This window comes from Thunnus albacares, chromosome 22 (genome assembly GCF_914725855.1).
Source record: "Thunnus albacares chromosome 22, fThuAlb1.1, whole genome shotgun sequence".
Taxonomy (NCBI): domain Eukaryota; kingdom Metazoa; phylum Chordata; class Actinopteri; order Scombriformes; family Scombridae; genus Thunnus; species Thunnus albacares.
Genome location: NC_058127.1, coordinates 3,590,174 through 3,611,628, shown reverse-complemented (window position 1 = coordinate 3,611,628; position 21,455 = coordinate 3,590,174). Strand labels below are relative to the sequence as shown.

Genomic DNA, 21,455 nt, shown 5'->3' with positions numbered 1-21,455 from the left:
AAATAAACATCCTGGATTTAACTTCAACATCTCTGGTTGAGTTCTTACTGGACACAGTAGCAGCAGGCCAGTTTCTAGTTAATCAGTTCAAGTACTATTTTTCAGTACCAAATTTAAAAAAAAAAATGTATTTTAGGTTTAATTAACTTGAAATTATAAAACATACATATTTAAGTAAAGTTAAGGACAAAATTAGTTAATTCCACTAAATCTCTGAATGATATTTTACAGTGTAGATGTTGATCTGAGTGTGATACCCATAATAATTGTTCCATTTAAAATAGAATTACAAACCAGCTTGTTTCATGCTTGCGTCTTTAATTTGCACAATATGAGACAGAACAGTTCAATCTCCAGGGTAAGAAAAAGCATTCTTTTCATAACACATTCAGTTTGGCACAAGACCTAAAAGACAATCCAGCTCCCGTTTGTGTCACTTGTTGCTTCCTTCCTTAAGTAGCTTTACAGTGATAGCAAGATAGAAATAAAGATGAAAAATGATTTATAAAGCTGCTAGGTTACATATGAGACTGATGATAAAATGACAGATTAACTTGTGAAACACAAACACATATCTACTAATATTTGTGCTTTTCACAGGTATTTCATGCCTCTCTTATCTGCTCAGGAATCATCAGATTTTCTTGGCACAGACAGATGACCGGTGAACATCACACTGTACATCATCCCAGCGATTGTTACCTGCAATTAGTAAAAACACAGGTCGTCAGCATGATTGTCAATCATATCATGTAATATTTTGATGCAGATGTAGATTAGATTATCATTTCTTAAAGGGGATCTCAGCTGATTTTCCACATCAAAGTCTGTTTCCAGGTTGATGAAAAAAGTCATATAAGCCTTTTGTGGCTCCAGAGGGAGCTGTGTGACATCTGATAAATTGTCTGTTGGGGCTGAATACTACAAGTGTGGGGGTGTGGAGTTAGAAAGAAGTGAGGTTACCAGACCCGTGTAGCTGCTCCTCATCTCTGCTGGAGGCTAGCAGCTCCAGGCTACATTAGATTAACTACTAGGATAACACACCTGAAAGGTATAATATGTAACTTTTCTGCATTAAAATGTCTAAAAATGACTAGACCTATGTTATATATTTTGTTAAGTTGTGTACGTATGTAATCCCAAATGTTTCCAACAATATTCAAACCCAGACAAATCCGTAATTTTAATCAATGTAATGGTCTGTTTCATTTGGTCACCTGTTAGTGATGTAATTTCCCCTTTGTGCATGTGTCAGCACTGTGGTTGTCCACAAGAAACTTAAAGTCATAAATTGACTTTTTACTCAGCTTTAAGCCACATTTTAATGATACACTTTTTAGATCTTGGTTGTTTTTAACTATAGCTTTTAACCGGATGAAGGATTTTAATCATTGGACGTCTGGATCTTAAGTTATCAGAGAAACAAGCTGAGCCTATAGAGCCTATGGACACACAGGTTTTCCAGCAACATCATCAATGAAATGTTCATGCAGGCACATTTTTAGTTTTTCATGAAGTCACCTTGTTATTGTTATGCGTCCTTTCTTACACCACTTACATAATTACATAATTCTACATAATTACATAATTCTCTCATGCAAAGTAATATATTTTATGGTTTACCTCCGTAGTTCATCTGAATACAGTCCTGGTCAAAGTAGTCATTAGGCTCTCCTCTGCTCCAGTATGAGTAGAGGAAAGGTGTGCCATCACTCCAGAGCCAAACACCCTCCTAGAAGATCGAATAGAAGACAATTGATGCATATAAATAAAGATAATCTAAATGTTAACACCACTCTAAATACCAAAAGGTTTGATATTCTTATTACAAGGTCTTTTACTTGATATCAAGTAACTTGAAGTCAAGAATGAACTTTCAAGCTCATAAGACATCTTTTGTTATTATACGTGACATACCCCTTGGCTGTCAGAGCCTCCAATCCATGTCTCAGGAGACCTATGAGTTCTATCTGATATCATCCTTTTAATCTCGTTGTACTCCCGAGTTCCATGAATCGATGCAAGGTGTGCACCCTTGGACTGGCAGTTTCTCTATAGTGGAGATAAACAGAGAACAGAGTAGAGATGTGAATAGGAAGGTGCTGCTAATCTTTCTTTAAAGAATATCCTCAATATCACTGAACACAGAAACACAGGACTCTACTGGTGTTATAACAATATGATAGGTCTATGTTGTGACCACCAGCTTCAATTATTTCAACTCTGTTACTGAGAAATCATGTTTTGTCTCTCATTTTGGTGGACAGCTAAAGATATGACAATACCCATGAGCCTCAGCTGCTGTTGCTATGGAGAAGAAGCCAGTCAGAAGTGAGAATCACTGCGTTAATAAATTTAAAACCCTTTGTTGTCGAAGTTGCAAACAAAAAGTGATGCCATAGTTGCAGAATTCAATCAAAAGTGATCCAGAAATAAAGACTGAGCTGATTTACACTGCAGATTGTAGTTTTGTACCTTCGATTTTCTTTCTTTCTTTTTTTTTTTAAATCAAAGTACCAGATATTATCTAATGCAGCTGTTCATCTTGTCTACTGATGATTCAACTGGAAGAGTCTAATCTGTAGAAATGTTCCAACTGTTAGTCACCTAACATTGTCTATGGGGAGAATGAAGTGGGTGCGCCCAAAATACTTTGCAACTTGATAAAGCTGCCCAGAAAAAATAATAACATGAGTAATAAGAGAACACTAAAGTTAGATGAGGAAGTTACCAAGTGTGCAAGTCAAAGAAAATGTTGAAGTGTTCTTCAGTGAATACAAATCGTCTCGATTACCTCAGCTTGTGCCCAGGTCAAGGTTCGAGGAACGTAGAGGAAACAGCGGCCGTTGTACTCAGTCCAGTGGGAGGGACAAGATGTTGACCTCTTGTCAACACGATGCTCCTCTGAACACAAATGGTGGAGAAAAGTGGGTCACATTGACTCTCCAGACAGTGTGATGCACTTAAACCCTTACATTCTGACAGTAGCTATCCTACAACATGTTTGAATAGTGATTTTAGAATTTTTGAATAAACACGGATCAAATTTAACCCAGAAAATCATCTATGTACAGAAATATGTATCAGCTGCATAAAAAATATTTCCAATTTTGTATATTCAGGGTCATGTTAAGAAAAACATTTCTGGCTAAAAGAAAGATGTTTGTGGTGTTTTTAATGCTCTCAAATGTAAACATGGGTCAAATTTGATCTGTAAGTGTTCATTCAGCTAATATTAATCTGAATAAATAAATGTATTCACCTTCTTGAATTATTGCCTCTGTCTCGTTGTCTTTCTCTGCTTCTTGAAGAGCTGGACAGTTAAAGACATCAGTTAGAGGTTATTATTAATATTATTATTATTATTTATTGAGGTCTAAAGACAAAAACACACAAATTCAGTCAGATACTCACCAGCAGCTCCAGCCAGAGCCATCATGGAACAAACGAGTACAGACACGGTCAGCAACTTCATGGTGGAGATGATGCAGACCTTATATGATGCTTTCCTTTAATAAGTATAGAGACAGACATGTTAGTGATATTTAAAGCAGATAAACTGTAGTGAATGATGAGAGAGAACCAAATAGAAGAAAAGAGCGTGAAGAGAGAGAAGCAAAGCAAACCTGCTTTTGGGTAATTTTCCTCCGTCTGAGTGTAGATGCTGAACAAGAGAAGGACCAGCTCTTATATACCTAGTATCATCTGTCCAACCATCACATAGTTTGTTTAAAGTAAATATTAGTCTTTTCATCCAGTGCAAACTGGGCCGAAACGGTCATGCCTCCCTGATTTTCAGTACCATGGCGTAAAGATGACAAAGTGAAATGCAGGTTCACTGTTTGTATTCTGGACAGGATGTAACTAACTGGGTTGCCCAAATACAAATGGAGAGCGAACAAAGTTTAGGTGGGCAATTAATGACTATTTTCAATAAATCTGCTGATTTTTATTTTAATTGTTTGGTGATATCATCAGATGCCTTGTTTGTACTAACAACAGTCCAAAACCCAAAATATTCAATTTTCTTATTAGACAAGGAAAAGCAAAAAATTATAAAATTTGAGAAGCTAGAAACATAAAATAATGGCCATTTACTTGAAAATGTACTTACATTATTAATGAATTATCAAAATTGATTGATTGTAATACTTTTTTAATGCAACTAACATCAAATCTTTGGGAGATGATTACAATAATGATAAAGAATCATTTGAATCCATTCTTTGGTTTACTTTGGTACAATATGATGATTTATAACTGAAAAACAAAACAAAAATCAAAACATCCAAAACCATACTCAGCATTATAGCTGCCCATTGGCAGGGCATACATTTTTGTAATGATGTAAAGTCAACTTTAAGAAAATGAGTCGATTGAACAAAATGGAATTATATTACCAATACCCAAAATGCTCCAAAAATTTAATTGCACTCAAAACAACTGAGTTCCTTCAACAATTCATTGAGTTATGTTAAATTCACGAAAATGAGTGACTCCAACTTTTTTCCAAGATTAAGTTATTTTAAGCTACTTCTTTAATTAAGATTTACTGTTAGGCATTATAGTGGATTGGATGCACTTGGGATTCATAATTAGTTTCGACCCTGAAGTTTTGCAGTTTGTGCCTTTGATTGGTTTTTCCATCGAAGTAGCAGATATTACAACAATAGCTCTTCACACTTTGCAACTTGATAAAGCTGCTCAGAAAAAATAACAAGGTGAGTATTGAGATGACATCTCTGTAAATTTTCAACTCAATTCCTTTTAGGCATGGGGAGTCAGGAATATTATGTATTATGTATATTTCTTACAGATTTTTGAGCTATTGGTAGTTTGCTTATCATTATTTTTAACTATATTTTAACATAGTTTAATATACTATACCTCTCATGTGCTTTAAATTTTAATATGTATATTGCAGAATAACCACACATCATCTGCCAGTTCACCTGGTTCTAAATAAACATCCTGGATTTAACTTCAACATCTCTGGCTGAGTTCTTTCTGGACACAGTAGCAGCAGGCCAGTTCCTAGTTAATCAGTTCATGTACTATTTTTCAGTACTGAATTACAAAAAAATGTATTTTAGGTTTAATTAACTTGAAATTATAAAACATACAAAATATTATTTAATTCCACTAAATCCCTGCATGATATTTTACAGTGTAGATGTTGATCTGAGTGTGATACCTGTGATAATAATTGTCAGATTTTAAATAGAATTACAAACCAGCTTGTTTCATGCTTGCGTCTTTAATTTGCACAATATGAGACAGAACAGTTCAATCTCCAGAGTAAGAAAAAGCATTCTTTTCATAACACATTCAGTTTGGCACAAGACCTAAAAGACAATCCAGCTCCCGTTTGTGTCACTTGTTGCTTCCTTCCTTAAGTAGCTTTACAGTGATAGCAAGATAGAAAGAAAGATGAAAAATGATTTATAAAGCTGTTAGGTTATATATGAGACTGATGATAAAATGACTTGTGACCATAAACACAAACACATATCCACTAATATTTGTGCTTTTCACAGGTATTTCATGCCTCTCTTATCTGCTCAGGAATCATCAGATTTTCTTGGCACACACAGATGGCCGGTGAGCATCACACCATACATCATCCCAGCAATTGTCATCTGCAATTGTTAAAAAAAGAGGACGTCAGCATGATTGTCAATCATATCATGTAATATTTTAATGCAGATCCAGATTAGATTATTATTTTAAAGGGGAACACAGACTATTTTCCACATCAAAGTCTGTTTCCAGGTTGATGAAAAAAGTCATATAAGCCTTTTGTGGCTCCAGAGGGAGCTGTGTGACATCTGATAAATTGTCTGTTGGGGCTCAATACTACAAGTGTGGGGGTGTGGAGTTAGAAAGAAGTGAGGTTACCAGACCCATGTAGCTGCTCCTCATCTCTGCTGGAGGCTAGCAGCTCCAGGCTACATTAGATTAACTACTAGGATAACACACCTGAAAGGTATAATATGTAACTTTACGCATTAAAATGTCTGAAAAACGACTAGACCTATGTTATATATTTTGTTAAGTTGTGTACTTTTCTAATCCCAAATGTGTCCAACAATATTCAAACCCAGACAATTCTGTGATTTTAATCAATGTAATGATCTGTTTCATTTGGTCACCTGTTAATGATGTAATTTCCCCTTTGTGCATGGGTCAGTGTTGTGGTTGTCAACAAGAAACTGTCACAAATTGACTTTTTACTCAGTTTTAAGGCACATTTTTATGATACACTTTTTAGATCTTGGTCGTTTTTAACTAAAGCTTTTAACCGAATGAAGGATTTTAATCATTGGACGTCTGGATCTTAAGTTATCAGAGAAGCAAGCTGAGAAAACATTATCAGCAGCTTGGCTCACAGAAGTCCTGGGCCTGTTGAACAGCATCAGAGAAACACTGATTTTTAATATGAAACTGCTTTATTCAGTGTTTTTACTGGCTTTAATCACTGGATCCATTTGTTCTGGAGAGGAGGAGACCTCTGCAGATAATTCGACTCCCGGTAAAAAAAACATTCTGAATGATGAACACTGAAAGAATCCTAACTGGGACAAGCTGACTGCAAGACAGCAATGGTGGTGGTATAATAATGAAGACAACAACTCCCATGATCCCACGCTACTTCACGCCATCATCAAACTTCGTCTTTTGTTATTGTTCTGATTGAGTGGCAGAAATTACATATTGTGCATTGGACCTACAACTGAACTGTCAACGGATGAGTTGCATAGTGGGTGATGTAGGCGCCAGAATATTAAAAGGAAGATTTGATATATTTGGATCTCTTTTAGCTCATTGGTTAATTTTCCAAGAGTCCACATTAAAAACATTTAAGCATACAATAATTCATAAATAATTCAACACATATTTGTTGACACACACATATTATATACATACATACATCGTTACACACATATAACCTACATACATCGGCACAACGAGATAGAATATGTGGAATAAAAAAGACAATATTGCTGTTCCTGCTGCATCAATTTTGTCCATCGTGAGCCTGCCAGTGTTTATACGAGTGCAATGAAATTGTATTGACAAATGGAGAAGTTTGTGCTTTCTGATTGCTTTCTAATTGAACATGTAATTGCTAATGTGCCTTCCTGCTCTCTGGTTTAAACAGGACAATCTTAAAGTCCTTTCAAAATTCTTAGAAACTACTAGTTTCAAACTAGTGATTTACTAAATCAGGTTGCACCTTAAGTTTTAATGTTTTAATGTAAACACTTTAGTAATCAGTGGCGGCTCATTAATGCAGAGCATCACCCTGTTCCAATTATCCAGAGAAGAAAGACTCATGTTAAACATGACTTAAATATATATTACAAAATAACTATGAAATAAAAATGTTTATTCTTACTCTGTGTCTTGTAGTCATGCCAGAATTATGAAACATTTGTTTCAAATTGTATTTGGTTGATTTCTGTTTGAATACATCCTGTATACTTCCTGTGTGAGGGGCTCCAGCCAAATGAGTGTGTATGTAAATCCTTCAACTTTTAGCAAGCAGATGACCTGAGGCTGCTAGCTGATTGGTTGTTTCAGAATTTTGATGAGACGAAGCTTTATAATATAATACAATAATATTGCAAAAATCAAGCACATCCTTTCTATGAAAGATGCAGAAAACTAGTCCACGTATTTGTTACTTCTAGGCTGCATTATTGTAATTCCTTATTATCAGGCTGCTCTAAAATGTCTCTAAAGACTCTCCAGCTGGTCCAGAATGCAGCTGCACGTATACTGACAAAAACTAGAAAAAGAGATCATATTTCTCCCATTTTAGCTTTGCTGCACTGGCTTCCTGTAAAATCTAGAATTGAATTTTTGAAATTGAATCATATTTATTTTAAAGAGCTCATAATACCGTATTATCCCACTAGAACACTGCACTCCCAGTATGCAGCTTACTGGTGGTTCCTACAGTCTCCAAAAGTAGAATGGGAGACAAAGCCTTCAGCTATCAGGCTTCTCTCCTGTGGAGCCATCTTCCAGATTCGGTCTGGGGGGGCAGACACCCTCTCTATGTTTAAGAGTAGGCTTAAAACTTTCCTTTTTGATAAAGCTTATAGTTAGGGCCGACCAAGCTCACCTTGGACCAGCCCTTAGTTATACTTCTATAGGCCTAGACTGCCGGGGGGCTTCCCATGATGCACTGAGCTCCTCTCTCCTCGTCCTCTTCCTCTTCATCTAAATGCATCCATTTGCCATTAATGCACGTTACAAACTTGGCTTCCTCCCCGGAGTTTTTTGTGCTTTCTCATCTCGCAGGAAACCCCGGGATCCGGGCCGAGTCCTGTTGGTGTCCTTCCCCGCCTGTTGCTGCTGTTTGTTATCGCTAGTCACATCTTTATTATTATTATTATTATTATCATTATTATTATTATTGTTGTTATTGTTGTTATTCTGCTGCTCTGTGTCTCAACCCCCCCTTTCTCAACCCAATCGGTCAAAGCAGATGGCACCCACCTAGAGCTGCGTTCTGCTTGAGGTTTCTTCCCGTTAAAGGGGAGTTTTTCCTTACCACAAATTTTAACATCCTATGTTTTGTCATTCACTTGTAAAGCACTTTGAATTGCATTTGATTTGTTTGAAAGGTGCTATATACATTAAGTTTGACTGATTGGTTGATTGATTGATTGATTGATTGATAATTGCTACTGTAACAGTATTGAATTGTCAATTTTTGCTGAGCTAAGCAGTAGTGTTTCAGCACACCCTACTTGTTATACATGGTTTTGGCACACTTGTCAAATGGCTCTTAACAATTACTGTACTTAAGTCACAGTAAAGTAATTTCAGTGTTTGGTGGTTAATTTTGATCTTCACATAAAAATAATTGTTTTAGGAGCAAGAAAATAAAAATTATCCTTTGTGAATGTAGGCATGACTCTGTTTTATTTCAATTTGTATACCAGAAAAATATGTGTGTTTTAGAATCAGTAATATTTATGCAGTTTACAGTGACAGGGAAAACTCCCATTATGCTAAGCTAACTGACGTTATTTGTAATTTAGCCTAATGTTATTGGCAATTCAGGTAATTTGAGGTATATATATTGCGTTTTTTTCTGTGAAATGTGAAGTGTCAGGTCAGATATGTCAACCATATTCCATATTTTCCTCTTTCCCTCTTCAATCCAAATGGCTCAGATATTATCAGATATTAACATACTAATGTTAGCTTTGTCAGTTGGTTCAGTCAGCTAGCTTACTTACACCTGGCAGTTAATAGCTGTAAATTTTTTGTAACAACTCATCTCTACTACTAATACTACTACTTTATCAGTTCTAATTTAGTGATGCGTAAATTTCCACTTAGTAAACACTTACATTATAACAGGGTTAAGTTTGAACTTAAAAACAGCTGCTGCAACCAGCGCCAGGGTTTTAGTATTTTCTATCATTTTAAGATTTCCTTTTGTGACTTAGAAAATTAGCATTTTTATTGGTAGCCTATAGACACAGGTTTTCCAGCAACATCATCAATGAAATGTTCATGCAGGCAGATTTTCAGTTCAATTTCTCATGAAGTCACCTTGTTTTTGTCATGCATCCTTTATTATCTACACAACTTGTACATAATTCTCTCATGCAAAGTAATATATTTTATGATTTACCTCCATAGTTCATCTGAATACAGTCCTGGTTAAAGTAGTTATTAGGCTCTCCTCTGCACCAGTATGAGTAGGCGAAAGGTGTGCCATCACTCCAGAGCCAAACACGCTCCTAGAAGATCGAATTGAAGACAATTGATGCATATAAATAAAGATAATCTAAATGTCAACACCACTCTAAATACCAAAAGGTTTGATATTCTCATTACAAGGTCTATTTACTTGATATTTCCAAAGCTTTTAGCCACATCTCGGGCCTTCCTCAGACAATGGGTGTCAAAGTACAATTTCAAAAGTCAAGAATGAACTTTCAAGCTCATAAGACATCTTTTGTTATTATACGTGACATACCCCTTGGCTGTCAGAGCCTCCAATCCATGTCTGAGGAGACCCATGAGTTCTATCTGATATTATCCTCTTAATCTCGTTGTACTCCCGAGTTCCATGAATCGATGCAAGGTGTGCACCCTTGGACTGGCAGTTTGTCTATAGTGGAGATAAACAGACAACAGAGTAGAAATGTGAATAGGAAGGTGCTGCTAATCTTTCTTTAAAGAATATCCTCAATATCACTGAACACAGAAATACAAGACTCTACTGGTGTTATAACAATATGATAGGTCTATGTTGTGACCACCAGCTTCAATTATTTCAACTCTGTTACTGAGAAATCATGTTTTTGTCATTTTGGTGGACAGCTAAAGATATGACAATACCCATGATCCTCAGCTGCTGTTGCTATGGAGAAGAAGCCAGTCAGAGGAGAGAATCAGAGCGTTAATTTAAACGCTTTATTGTCGAAGTTGTAAACAAAACGTGACGCCACAGTTGCTGAATTCACTCAAAAGTGACCTAGAAAAAAAAATGAGCCAATTTACATTGCAGATTGTAAAATGAATTTTCCTGACACTGTAATGTTTAGCTTCCTCCCACTGTTAGAGGCACATGTGACTGAATATCAGGCTCTGTGATTGGATGCACCTTGGGAGATGTAATTAGCTTCTACCCTGAATTTTTGCAGTTTTGTACCTTTGATTTTTTTTCTATCAAATTACCAGATATTATTTAATGCAGTTGTTAATTTTCTACTAATGATTCAACTGGAAGAATCTAATCTGTAGAAATGTTCCAACTGTTAGTCACCTAACGTTGTCTATGGGGAAAATGAACTGGGTGTGCCCAAAATAGCTCCTCACACTTTGCAACTTGATAAAAGTGTTCTTCAGTGAATGCAGATCATTATGATTACCTCAGCTTGTGCCCAGGTCAAGGTTCGAGGAACGTAGAGGAAACAGCGGCCGTTGTACTCAGTCCAGTGGGAGGGACAGGATGTTGACCTCTTGTCAACACGATGCTCCTCTGAACACAAATGGTGGAGAAAAGTGGGTAACACTGAGTTTCCAGACAGAGTGTGATGCACTTTAACCCTTACATTTTGACAGTAGCTGCCCTACATCATGTTTGAATTGTGATTTTTGATATTTCGAATAAAAATTCAACCCAAAATATCCTATATGTACAAATATGTGTATCAGCTGCACAAAAAAAAAGTATATTTAGAGTGATGTTAGGGAAAGTCGTGACTTCAAGAAAGGTTTTTATGGTGTTTTTACTGCTCAAATGTAAACATGGGTCAAATTTGACCCGTAATGGTTAATATTAAGCTAATATTGATCTGAATAAATAAATGTATTCACCTTCTTGAATTTTTGCCACTGCCTCGTGCTCTTTCTCTTCTTCTTGAAGAGCTGGACAGTTAAACATGTCAGTTAGAGGTTATTATTATTATTTTCATTATTATTTATTGAGGTCTAAAGACAAAAACATATAAATTCAGTCAGATACTCACCAGCAGCTCCAGCCAGAGCCATCATGGAACAAACGAGTACAGACACGGTCAGCAACTTCATGGTGGAGATGATGCAGACCTTATATGATGCTTTCCTTCAATAAGTATAGAGACAGACATGTTAGTGATATTTAAAGCAGATAAACTTTAGTGAATGATGAGAGAGAACCAAATAGAAGAAAAGATAGTGAAGAGAGAAAAGCAAAGCAAACCTGCTTTTGGATAATTTTCCGCCTCCTGAATGTAGATGCTGAACAAGAGAAGGACCAGCTCTTATATACAGAGAATTATCTGTCTGAGCGTCACACAATTTGTTTAAATACATCAACTTGCTCCATCCCACTTGATGGTGTATTATTGAACAGATGTCTAATATATAAAAGACATCTAAATGGTTACTAGATTTTATGGTGTTTAAATAGCATCACTCATGTTTACTGATCATTCTTGACAATGGGAGACAATCTGTCACCTGCAAGCTATAAACAGTTCTGATGAATTTTGACCATGTTTAATATTGAAATTATAAAAATTTACAGTGCTGTGAAAAAGTATTTGTCCCTGTCCTGACCAACACCAACATAGCCCATGTGAAACTGCACACCACCTATCCAGTCATCCTGTGCTGCCACTGGATAGATGGTGTCTGGTAACTGGATAGGTGGTGTACAGTTTGGGTAGAGTTTTGAATTAAAGGCCTCTCCATAAATTTCTACTACAATGGAGAGCATGTTTCACATTTACTCAGCAAAAGGGGAAAGGGAGTGTGTTTATAAGATTCTTCACTACTTTAAACATGCAGACAGAAGAAGCCAGAGATTGAACCGCCACGCACTCTGTGATTGGTAGATGACCAGTTCTACGTCCTGGGCCACAGCTGTCACCTTAACCACCTCCAACAAAGAGCAGATCTGACTCACAGTTTAAAGGATATGTTCACAATTTTTCAAGTCAGATATAAGTACCTCAAATTTGTACCTTAAGTGCAGAACCTGTACCTGTGTGGACACCACCATACACCACTGGTTAAATTGAAAGTTTAATGGTTACACTCTATTTCACAGGTCCCATAATTTTATATATATACAGGTTTCCTGGGTAATTTGCAGGTATGTAACTTGTATGTAACACTTAGTTGCAATTTGATACAAATTATAAGAAAAATAGAAAAAGAAAAGTTTGGTTTATATGCGGATCTGTATGTTGTTTTTAATTTGCAAAAAAATGTTTGTAAATTTTATTCTTAACAATTTCTTGACAGACTGTAAAAACTTACTTTTCAGTGTGTAGTTTTGTGTGTCAAACAATATATCAGTACATTAAGTTGTTTCTTAATAAAACTATAATGAATCAGCATCTATGAACAATTTTGGTCACACTTTACTTTACTGTGCTTCTAATTTACAGGAAATTTCTTCAACAATTTCCTAAAAGTAACCTCTGTGTAACTGTTCAAAACTAAGATATAATCTAAAATCTTGTTTGACGCACCAAATGACACTGAAAACTGAGTATTTTCTGTCTGTTAAAGAATTGTCAACAGTCTAATTTATTAAGAATTTTTGCAAATCAACAACAATGAATCCAAATATAAGCATGGGCACTACCAACTTTTTTATCTTTTAATTTGTAACAAATTGTACCACCTTGCTGTAAATTACCCTAAAATTACCCATTACATACCAAGAAATTACTTAGAAAATGTCCAGGAAGTTTGTATAAATCAATTAATATCAATTTAATTAATATACATATAAACTATACATATCAATTTATATAAATATCACATATGAATTAAGTTCCTTTTTTTACAATTGAAATGTATTTACTTAGTATTGTTCCTTGGACATGACCCTGCCAGTACATGATGTATTATGATGGTATAATTCTTATTTGATTGTTTTGGATCTGTGCCAGTTTTAGTAAGAATTTCTAAAGAAGGGAGTAGGCCTTAGATAAATATAAAGACACCATCCATGATAAATATGATTTGTACCTTTATGTATCCGGGATGGATTTTATTAAGCAAGTGTGCATTGGACTGGTCACAATAAAATGTGCAGTTTTATCTTGAAGAAAATAGACCCATTAGGCACTGAGCTATGTATTTCACATGACTAGGGATACAGATAGGCATTTTTTTGGGTGGGAGGGCAGAAAACATGTCAGTATCTGGTGTGACCTCCATTTGCCTCGTGCAATGCGACACATCTCCTGTGCACAGAGTTGATCAGGTTGTTGATTGTGGCCTTTGGAATGTTGGTCCACTCTTCTTCAATGGCTGTGCAAAGTTGCTGGATATTGGCAGAACACACTGTTGTACACGCTGATCCAGAGCATCCCAAACATGGATGACATGTCTGGCGAATATGCAGGCCATGCAAGAACTGGCATGTTTTTAGCCTCCAGGAATTGTGTACAGATCCTTGCAACACGGCGCCGTGCATTATCATGCTGCAACATGAGGCGATAGCTGTGGGTGAATGGCATGACAATGAGCCTCAAGATCTTGTCACAGTATCTCTGTTCATTCAAATTGCCATCAATAATATGCATCTGTCTTTGTTGTCTGTAGCTTATGTCTGCCCATACCATAACCCTACCACCTCCATGGGGCACTCTGTTCACAACGCTGACATCAGCAAACCGCTCGCCACACAACACCATACACACTGTCTGCCATCTGCCCTGTACAGTGAAAACGAGGATTCATCCATGAAAAGAACAATTCTCCAAAGTGCCAGAAGTGCCATCAAAGGTGAGCATTCGCCCACTCAAGTCGGTTATGATGACAAACTGGTGAGGATGACCAGCATGCAGATGAGCTTTCCTGAGATGGTTTCTGACAGTTTGTGTAGAAATTCTCTGGTCATGCAAACCAACTGTTGCATCAGCTGTCCAGGTGGCTGGTCTCAGACGATCTCAACAGCTCTGGTGGACATTCCTGCAGTCAGCATGCCAAGTGCATGCTCCCTCAAAACTTGCAACATCTGTGGCATTGTGTTGTGTGATAAAACTGCACATTTTAGAGTGGCCTTTTATTGTGACCAGCTCAACACACACTTGTACAATAATCATGCTGTTTAATCAGCATCTTGATACGCCATACCTGTCAGGTGGATGGATTATCTTGGCAGAGAAGTGCTCACTAACACGGATCTTTTATTTCAACTCATGAAAATTGTGAGCAAAAACAAAAGTGTGTTCCTCCTGTTGGCTTGATTATTTAAAGGTTCTGGATCGTTCCCTGATTTACAGCAGCTCTGGTACAAGTTAGAACAGATAATATTTGAGGATTTATCAGGTAATTTCCCTGAGCATGACCATTCATCATTTTCATCAACGCCCTGATCAAATTACAGTTCACTCCATTCTTCTAATGCTTTTATAAAAACACTACATAGTTTTGCAGCCTCTTCTTTTTTTTGGAAGAGAGCTGTCTGTGTATTTCAGGTCTGCCACGCCCCTCTCTGCCTGCTTTGATTGCCCGCACCTGAACTGCGTCTGATCATCAGTGGAGCTGTATATCAACTCCCCTGGACCAGTGCTTCTTCCCATTTTGCCACTGAGCTGCTGGTTGGGCTGGTGCTGTCGAGTTTTTGCTGTCAGCAGTTTGATATAGCTCTGTGTAACTGGTAGATGATTTTCATGAAGCTTTGTAGTGGTTCTCTGCCTTTTAATTTTGCGTTCCTTTTTTCCTCCTGTTTTGTGGCTAGCCAGGGAGTGTAGCATTGTCTTTTTTTTTCATTCTGTGGCCCAAGTGAGACTTTTCTTTTCTAGTTGGAGTGGGATTTTGTTTGTTGTTTTGGCCTTGGAGACCCTGACACCTAAGTTGCTTCCTTTTTTTTTTTTTTTTTACTATATCAGTCGGTTTATCTGTTAATAATCCTTTTTGTTAATAAATGGTTCTCCCTGTTACCCCTTTGCAATTGTTTTAATGGCCTTTTTCCCACCATTTTTACAAAGAGTTTTGGGTCACCTAATTATGTTACTCCTTGTGTTCCCCCCCTAGACATTAGAGGTCGTAACAACATGATAACATACATGGTATTTATTTACAGCTTGACCTTAAGGGTGAGTAACACATCCCACAAAATACTGTAATATTAAATCATTTTATTGGATAAATTCCATTAATTACACCCCAAATTTTAATAGTGTACAGTAGTATTCAGTGTTACAGCTGGAACTCTTTGAGATGCAAACATGTAACACACAGGAAGATTTATGTGAAGTTTGGATGCTTATATGCATTAATGAGATATATATATATATATATATATATATATATATATATATATATATATATATATATATATATATAAAGAGAGAGAAGGTATCCACACTGTAAATAGATTTATTACAGACTCATAAACCACCTTTTTTTCAATGTCTGAGCATTTTATTCTTGCATACAGAGAGCCATGACAACAGGCAATCATTTCATACCACATCCAGTCTTCTCTTATAAAAGCCACAAGGCCGGAGAGACAATCCAACTCCTGTTTATGTCACTTGTCGTTCCTTAAATTAGCATTACAGAGATAGAAGAGATATACAGATGCCTTCAGGTTATATATGAGACTGATGATACAAATACTCATCCAGTTATGTTTTTACAGATACATTAAGTTTCTGTTTCAGGGCAGGAATCACATGAGGATTATGGCACAGATAGATGGGAGCTTAGCGTCACAGTCCATGTCATCCAGGCATCCCGATTCCTGTTCTGTAAGACCAAAAAACACAGAAGTCAGTTAACGCCACACAGTGATGGAATGTAACAAAGTACTAAACTTTATTACAATTTTAAGGTACCTTACTTGAGTATTTCCATTTTATGCTACTTTATACTTTTAGTCCACAACATTTATCTGACAGCCTTAGTTACTATTCAGATTAAAGTTTGACATAAAATAATGCAATGAGTTTATAAACTAGTCGTTCACAACCTTTTTGTCTTGTGACCTCTTCTATAAAACCAGTGTGTACTTTTTGGCCCCTTGTTTTCAGATGAGTTGTTAGCAGTTCCGTTCCCCTCTAAACTTGTCACATGGTTCCATTTAAATCACTTTTTAAAAAATACTTTACACCACATTATGCTCTCAAGGTTGAGTTGGTTTACCTTCAAAGGTAATTTGTAGACAGTGGTGCTTATGCTTTTCAGAACAGAAGTCATGAAACTGATTATAACCCATATAATCACTCCAGTGCCAAGACGGATCCTATGAGACAAAACAGAAAAGAATATTGACTGAATTAATGTTAATTAATAGAATATTGCCTTTAAAAAATGTCCAGACCTGATTTAATAATGAATTATATACCTGTGCTGTATTAAAGCCTCCGACCCATACTTTTCCATGCTCATTACCGGCACTTTTCAGCACATCATGAATCTCGTGGGAGATCGAAGAGTCATACACAGATGCAAGGGTTCCATCCTGGTATTGTGAATTGTGTCTGCAGTTTTCCTACAGCAGAGATAAACAGAGGAAAAAAAATAACCTCAGGACACCGAAAGAAGATGCTAATTAACCAATTGTGCAAGTAAATACAGAGTTAACCAGTGGTGGAATGTAATGATATGCTTTTACTTAAGTGCTGTGCTGTACTTAAGTACAATTTTAAGGTACTTTACTTGAGTATTTCCATTGTATGCTACCTTATACTTTTACCTCACTACATTTCACCTGGAAATATTGGACTTTTCACTTAACTACATTTATCCAACAGCTTTAGTCACTAGTTATTTTTCAGATACAAATTTTACAAGAAAAAACCTATAGAATCCAACACACTGTTAGAGATTAAACCAGTATTTCCAAACTTTTTGTCTTGTGAGCAGCTCATTGTTTAGCTGTCCGGCTGAAACTTTACTTTAGTTTATTGTTTTTGGCCACAGCAAGCAGCTGTTTTCAGAGAAAAAGCTCTAAAAAGCCACTGTACACTACCTGCTCAGCGCCAAATAGCAAACAGACACAGTTAGCTGTAGACTAGCTGGTGAACATAGTGGAGCATTTAGCAGCCAAAGAGCCAGATATTTCCCTCAGGAGTTGTTAGAGAGCAAAAACAGAGCTAAAAGAGAGTGAATGTTGGACTTACATTCACCAGGTGAACAGAAACACAACACATAATGTTGCTACGAAACAACTTAAAAGTATGATGATATGTAAAGTGATGATGTGTCAGCGTTGTGTTCACAACTTGTTTCCGCTGCACTGAAGCGGCCAAACATATCACTTCATGCAGGTTTAAATGTAAATGATCTACTTCTTCTGCCACTGGAGTTAACTTGATGTAGAAATATTCTGCTCTGATTAAGGTATTAATTCTGATTACCTCAGCTTCAGCCCAGGTCATATTTGTCGGAACGTAGAGGAGACATTGAGTGCTGGACATAGTCCAACCATCAGGACAAGAAAAAAAGAAGCCCGGCTCTGGAGACAAATACAGGAAAAAGGGTCACATTGAGTGTCCAGGGGGGTTGCAAGAATAGATGCAAGTTTTAAAGTCAAAGTGGACTTCAGTATAAATAAATAAATAAATAAATATATATATTCACTGACCTGATGTCATAGGTACTGAGACTGGGATAGTTGACAACATGTCTATGGGATATGCTGGAGAATTTAATAAAGCAGTAAGATTAATAACATTGTATTTATATTGAAACAGGAATCAATACACATCTGAAGAAATATACTGTACACTCATGTTCTACAATCATTTGCTCAGTCCCAGGTTCATCCTTTTCTTCTGGATGAGCTGCATGGACAGTTTAACACAGCAGTGAGCAGCAGTGGAAGAAGTAACCTGATCCTTTACTTAATGGACAGTTTGAGGACTACACTTATATGCATTCTGCACTTCAGTTTTTTTACAGATTAAACAATTGAGACATTACAGGTTTATTAATAATTAAAATTAGTAATCTTTAGAGGTGCTGTGGTGGATTTTGTTGATCTGTGTGTGGACAGAGCCAGGCAACTATTTCCTTCCTGTTTCCAGTCTTTGTGCTAAGCTAAGCATTCCTTCTAATCATTACTCCCGTTGTAATGTAGGTGATGGGGGACAAAATTCACAGTCCTTGTTTTGTGCAAAAATGTATTTAAAAGTTTATCTGAATCTTATGAGGCCTCTGTGGATATCTGCCACATTTACCGTCTTTTTAGCATCAAATTCCCTCTTTGTGTTTCCTCGGACAGTGTTTCCCTGTTGAGTTGCGGTGGAAGTATAGTAACAAAAAGAGGGACTTTGGCACTAAAAAAACTGTAACGTTGAAAGATATCTACTTGGTTTGACTCATTTGGACGCTGAAGCTTCATATTAGTGTCAGATAAACTTGTAAATACATTTTTGCACAGAGGGTGGACTGTGGATTATGGTCCCATCACTTACATTGTAAGTGCATCATGCATTATCTACTCACCAGCAGATGGGGTCAGAGCCATCATGGCACAAAGGAAGAGAAACACAGTCAACATCTTCATGGTGCAGATGTTACAGATGAAGATTTCCTTCACTAAAGAGAGAAATACATGTTAGAAATACTTCTGCAGTGAAAGGTAGAAAATAAAGAAGACAATAGTAGAGTTTGTGGCAAACCTGCTGAGTTATCTTCTGTTCTTGTCAGTGTCAGCTTGCAGCTTCGGCCTCTCTGTGTAGAAGTGCTGAATGACTGCTGACGAAAGCAAAACCAGCTCTTAAATACACCTGCATTTACCTGTAACTCATTTCAGGTGACTGGCAGTGACAGAAATGCAAACATAAATTTGATCTATGTTCCAAATCTAACAAAGGCTGCCATAAAGGCTTACAGCTCAATGCTCTTGTTTTGTTTTAATCAGTTGAGAAACAGACACCAGATGTGTTGTACGAATAAAACTATTCAATTATATCTACAGTCCAGACAGTATTTGGATAGTTTTGTTTTTTCACCCTTTTCAGGCTCTGTGCTTCAGCACATTTAATTATAAATAAATAACAGATTCTACATTAAAGTGCCAAGTCTCAGCTTTAATTTGGGTTGGTTTACATCAATATAGAAAGACCTATGTGGGAGATATACTGTAGCCCTTTTAACACATTATGCCCAAAGTATAAAGGGAACATTTTCTGCACATTTTCAGGCCACTACTGTGCATATTCAGTGGGCTGCACATCCAGAGACAAACTCAGAAGGTAGGAATTGTTTGGGCTCATGTGCTAGACAAGCAATCTTTGAGTCCAGTATCCAGTTCTCCTCAATACACCCATTAAACAAACAATATTTGTAGGATTTCACTTCTTATATCCTCACCAGTTGAATATATTCCACCTTCTCACCTCCACATTTTCCTCTTTCCATCATTTTGATAAAGGTTGATTTTTGTGTCATCAGTCCATTGAACTTAATTCCAGAGCTCTACCACTTTCTTTGTGTATGTTTTGTAACCTGGCTGTCCTGTTTTTGAGGCGGTTTGAATCTTGTGCTGAATCCTCTGATGTTATGGGTCATGATGTTTATTCTTGATTGTTAACAAGGAAACATGTATGCCTACATCCTGGAGAGCATTCTTGACTTGACCCCAAAACTTTGGGTACTACGTGGTTTAAGGGTTATATCTCCCACACAGTTCCTTGTATATTGTGTAAACCAAGCTGAAGCTTTAATGTAGTGTAAATTACTTTATTTCAAGAGCGTAACATTTCCAAATTTCCACATACTTACTATTAACTATAGATGTTATGTAACTTTTTTAAAGTCAGTAAAAATGACTAACTTTTCCTTTTTGTTGATATATGTCATGTGGTGGTGTTGACCCAACACACCCTGATTTTGCTTCGCAAGCTGCAGCAGCAGGATATGCACACACACACACACTTGCAGGGAAATGACAGCTATTTTTTTAAACCTACAACTAAGCCAAAGTAAACAAGTAGACCAATTCTGTCGAAGAGGCAGAGTTATTTCAAGCAAGTCAGACGTATTAAAATGTTGATACCTGATGCATGTTATGAAAGACATACATAGATACACAGTTTATCAGTCACATCTGAATATGGAGGAACACTGACTTGTTAGATGAAATCTAAGTTTTGGATAACTGTGGGGCTGTGGGAGGAGGCTCTATTACATTAGTCTAAAACTGCACCTAACGCCTCAGCAAATAACCAGGTATCCATGGAGGGTTGAATCAAGGGCAACTAGACTTCATTTTAGATACTTGAAGATGTTTCGCCTCTCATCCATGGGGCTTCTTCAGTTCTAGCTGACTGGTAGGGAGTCTCAGGTATTTAAACTCTGTGGGGTTGTTATCAAGGTCATTGATACCACTTGGTTCGTTAGTTCTCCTGGCTGTTGTAACAGTCATTAAGAGTCATTGGAGTCACCTGAGGTCAAGTGTAAAAAACAGTCGTTGGAGTTGTCAGGAGGCCAAATGTGAATGGTTGTTAAGTCTCTAGGACAGCATTGTAGGTGGGTGATAAGTGGTTAAACAGATGGTTTCTCCACTTTGACATAGATGACCTCCTTCACTCTTGTTTCAAACCATCTGTCCTCCCTATCCGAAATATGCATGTTGTTGTCCTCGAAAGGGTGTCCCTTATCTTTCAGGTGTAGGTAAACTGCTGAGTCTTGACCTGAGGAGTTGGCCCTCTTGTGTTGAGCTATGTGTTTGGTTATCGGTTGTTTACATTCCCTGATATACAAGTCTGTGCATCCCTTACTGCACTGGACTGCACACATTAGATAGCTTTTCTTGTGTTTGGGTGTGTGTTTTTTCGGGAGGACCAGTTTCTTCATTGCCTTGGCATCCCTATGGGCCTCAATATTTGATTAAAAACTGTGAGTTACTCAGAGGATTCTCATGATAGGATGATGTTTGCTAAGTACACTGTCACAGACATGTAAACAAAACAATGAACAGTTGATCTAGTTCTTGAGAACTTCACAGAAACTGGTATTAC

The 21,455-nt window shown here is 36.9% G+C and overlaps 2 protein-coding genes and 1 long non-coding RNA gene across 4 annotated transcripts in view; 1 reads left to right on the top strand and 2 right to left on the bottom strand.

Moving 5' to 3' along the window:
* The window catches only part of LOC122974098 (butyrophilin subfamily 3 member A2-like), a 44,202-nt gene that overhangs the window by 11,317 nt on the left and 11,430 nt on the right, over nt 1-21,455 (top strand). The window lies entirely within an intron of this gene.
* On the bottom strand, nt 11,392-11,736 carry LOC122974335. Its single transcript, XR_006400345.1, has 3 exons — nt 11,717-11,736; nt 11,505-11,599; nt 11,392-11,403 (listed from the first exon to the last, which is right to left on the bottom strand). It is a non-coding gene; the product is annotated as an uncharacterized LOC122974335 (long non-coding RNA).
* LOC122974259 (type-2 ice-structuring protein-like) lies at nt 15,888-19,393 on the bottom strand. The gene is made up of 7 exons (XM_044342279.1): nt 19,113-19,393; nt 18,937-19,029; nt 18,074-18,127; nt 17,847-17,944; nt 16,832-16,978; nt 16,630-16,729; nt 15,888-16,233 (listed from the first exon to the last, which is right to left on the bottom strand). Exons 2-7 carry the CDS (start codon nt 18,995-18,997, stop codon nt 16,157-16,159), a joined length of 537 nt encoding a protein of 178 aa, XP_044198214.1. The 5' UTR covers nt 18,998-19,029; nt 19,113-19,393; the 3' UTR covers nt 15,888-16,156.

Bases quoted from the DNA above. Each gene is read 5' to 3' on its own strand.
- LOC122974259 (XM_044342279.1), bottom strand. From the start codon at position 18,997: ATGAAGATGTTGACTGTGTTTCTCTTCCTTTGTGCCATGATGGCTCTG. The intron at 16,979-17,846 runs GTAATCAGAATT...TCTCTGCTGTAG, and splicing joins TGACCTGGGCTGAAGCTGAG to GAAAACTGCAGACACAATTC. The intron at 16,730-16,831 runs GTATATAATTCA...TTTGTCTCATAG, and splicing joins GAGGCTTTAATACAGCACAG to GATCCGTCTTGGCACTGGAG.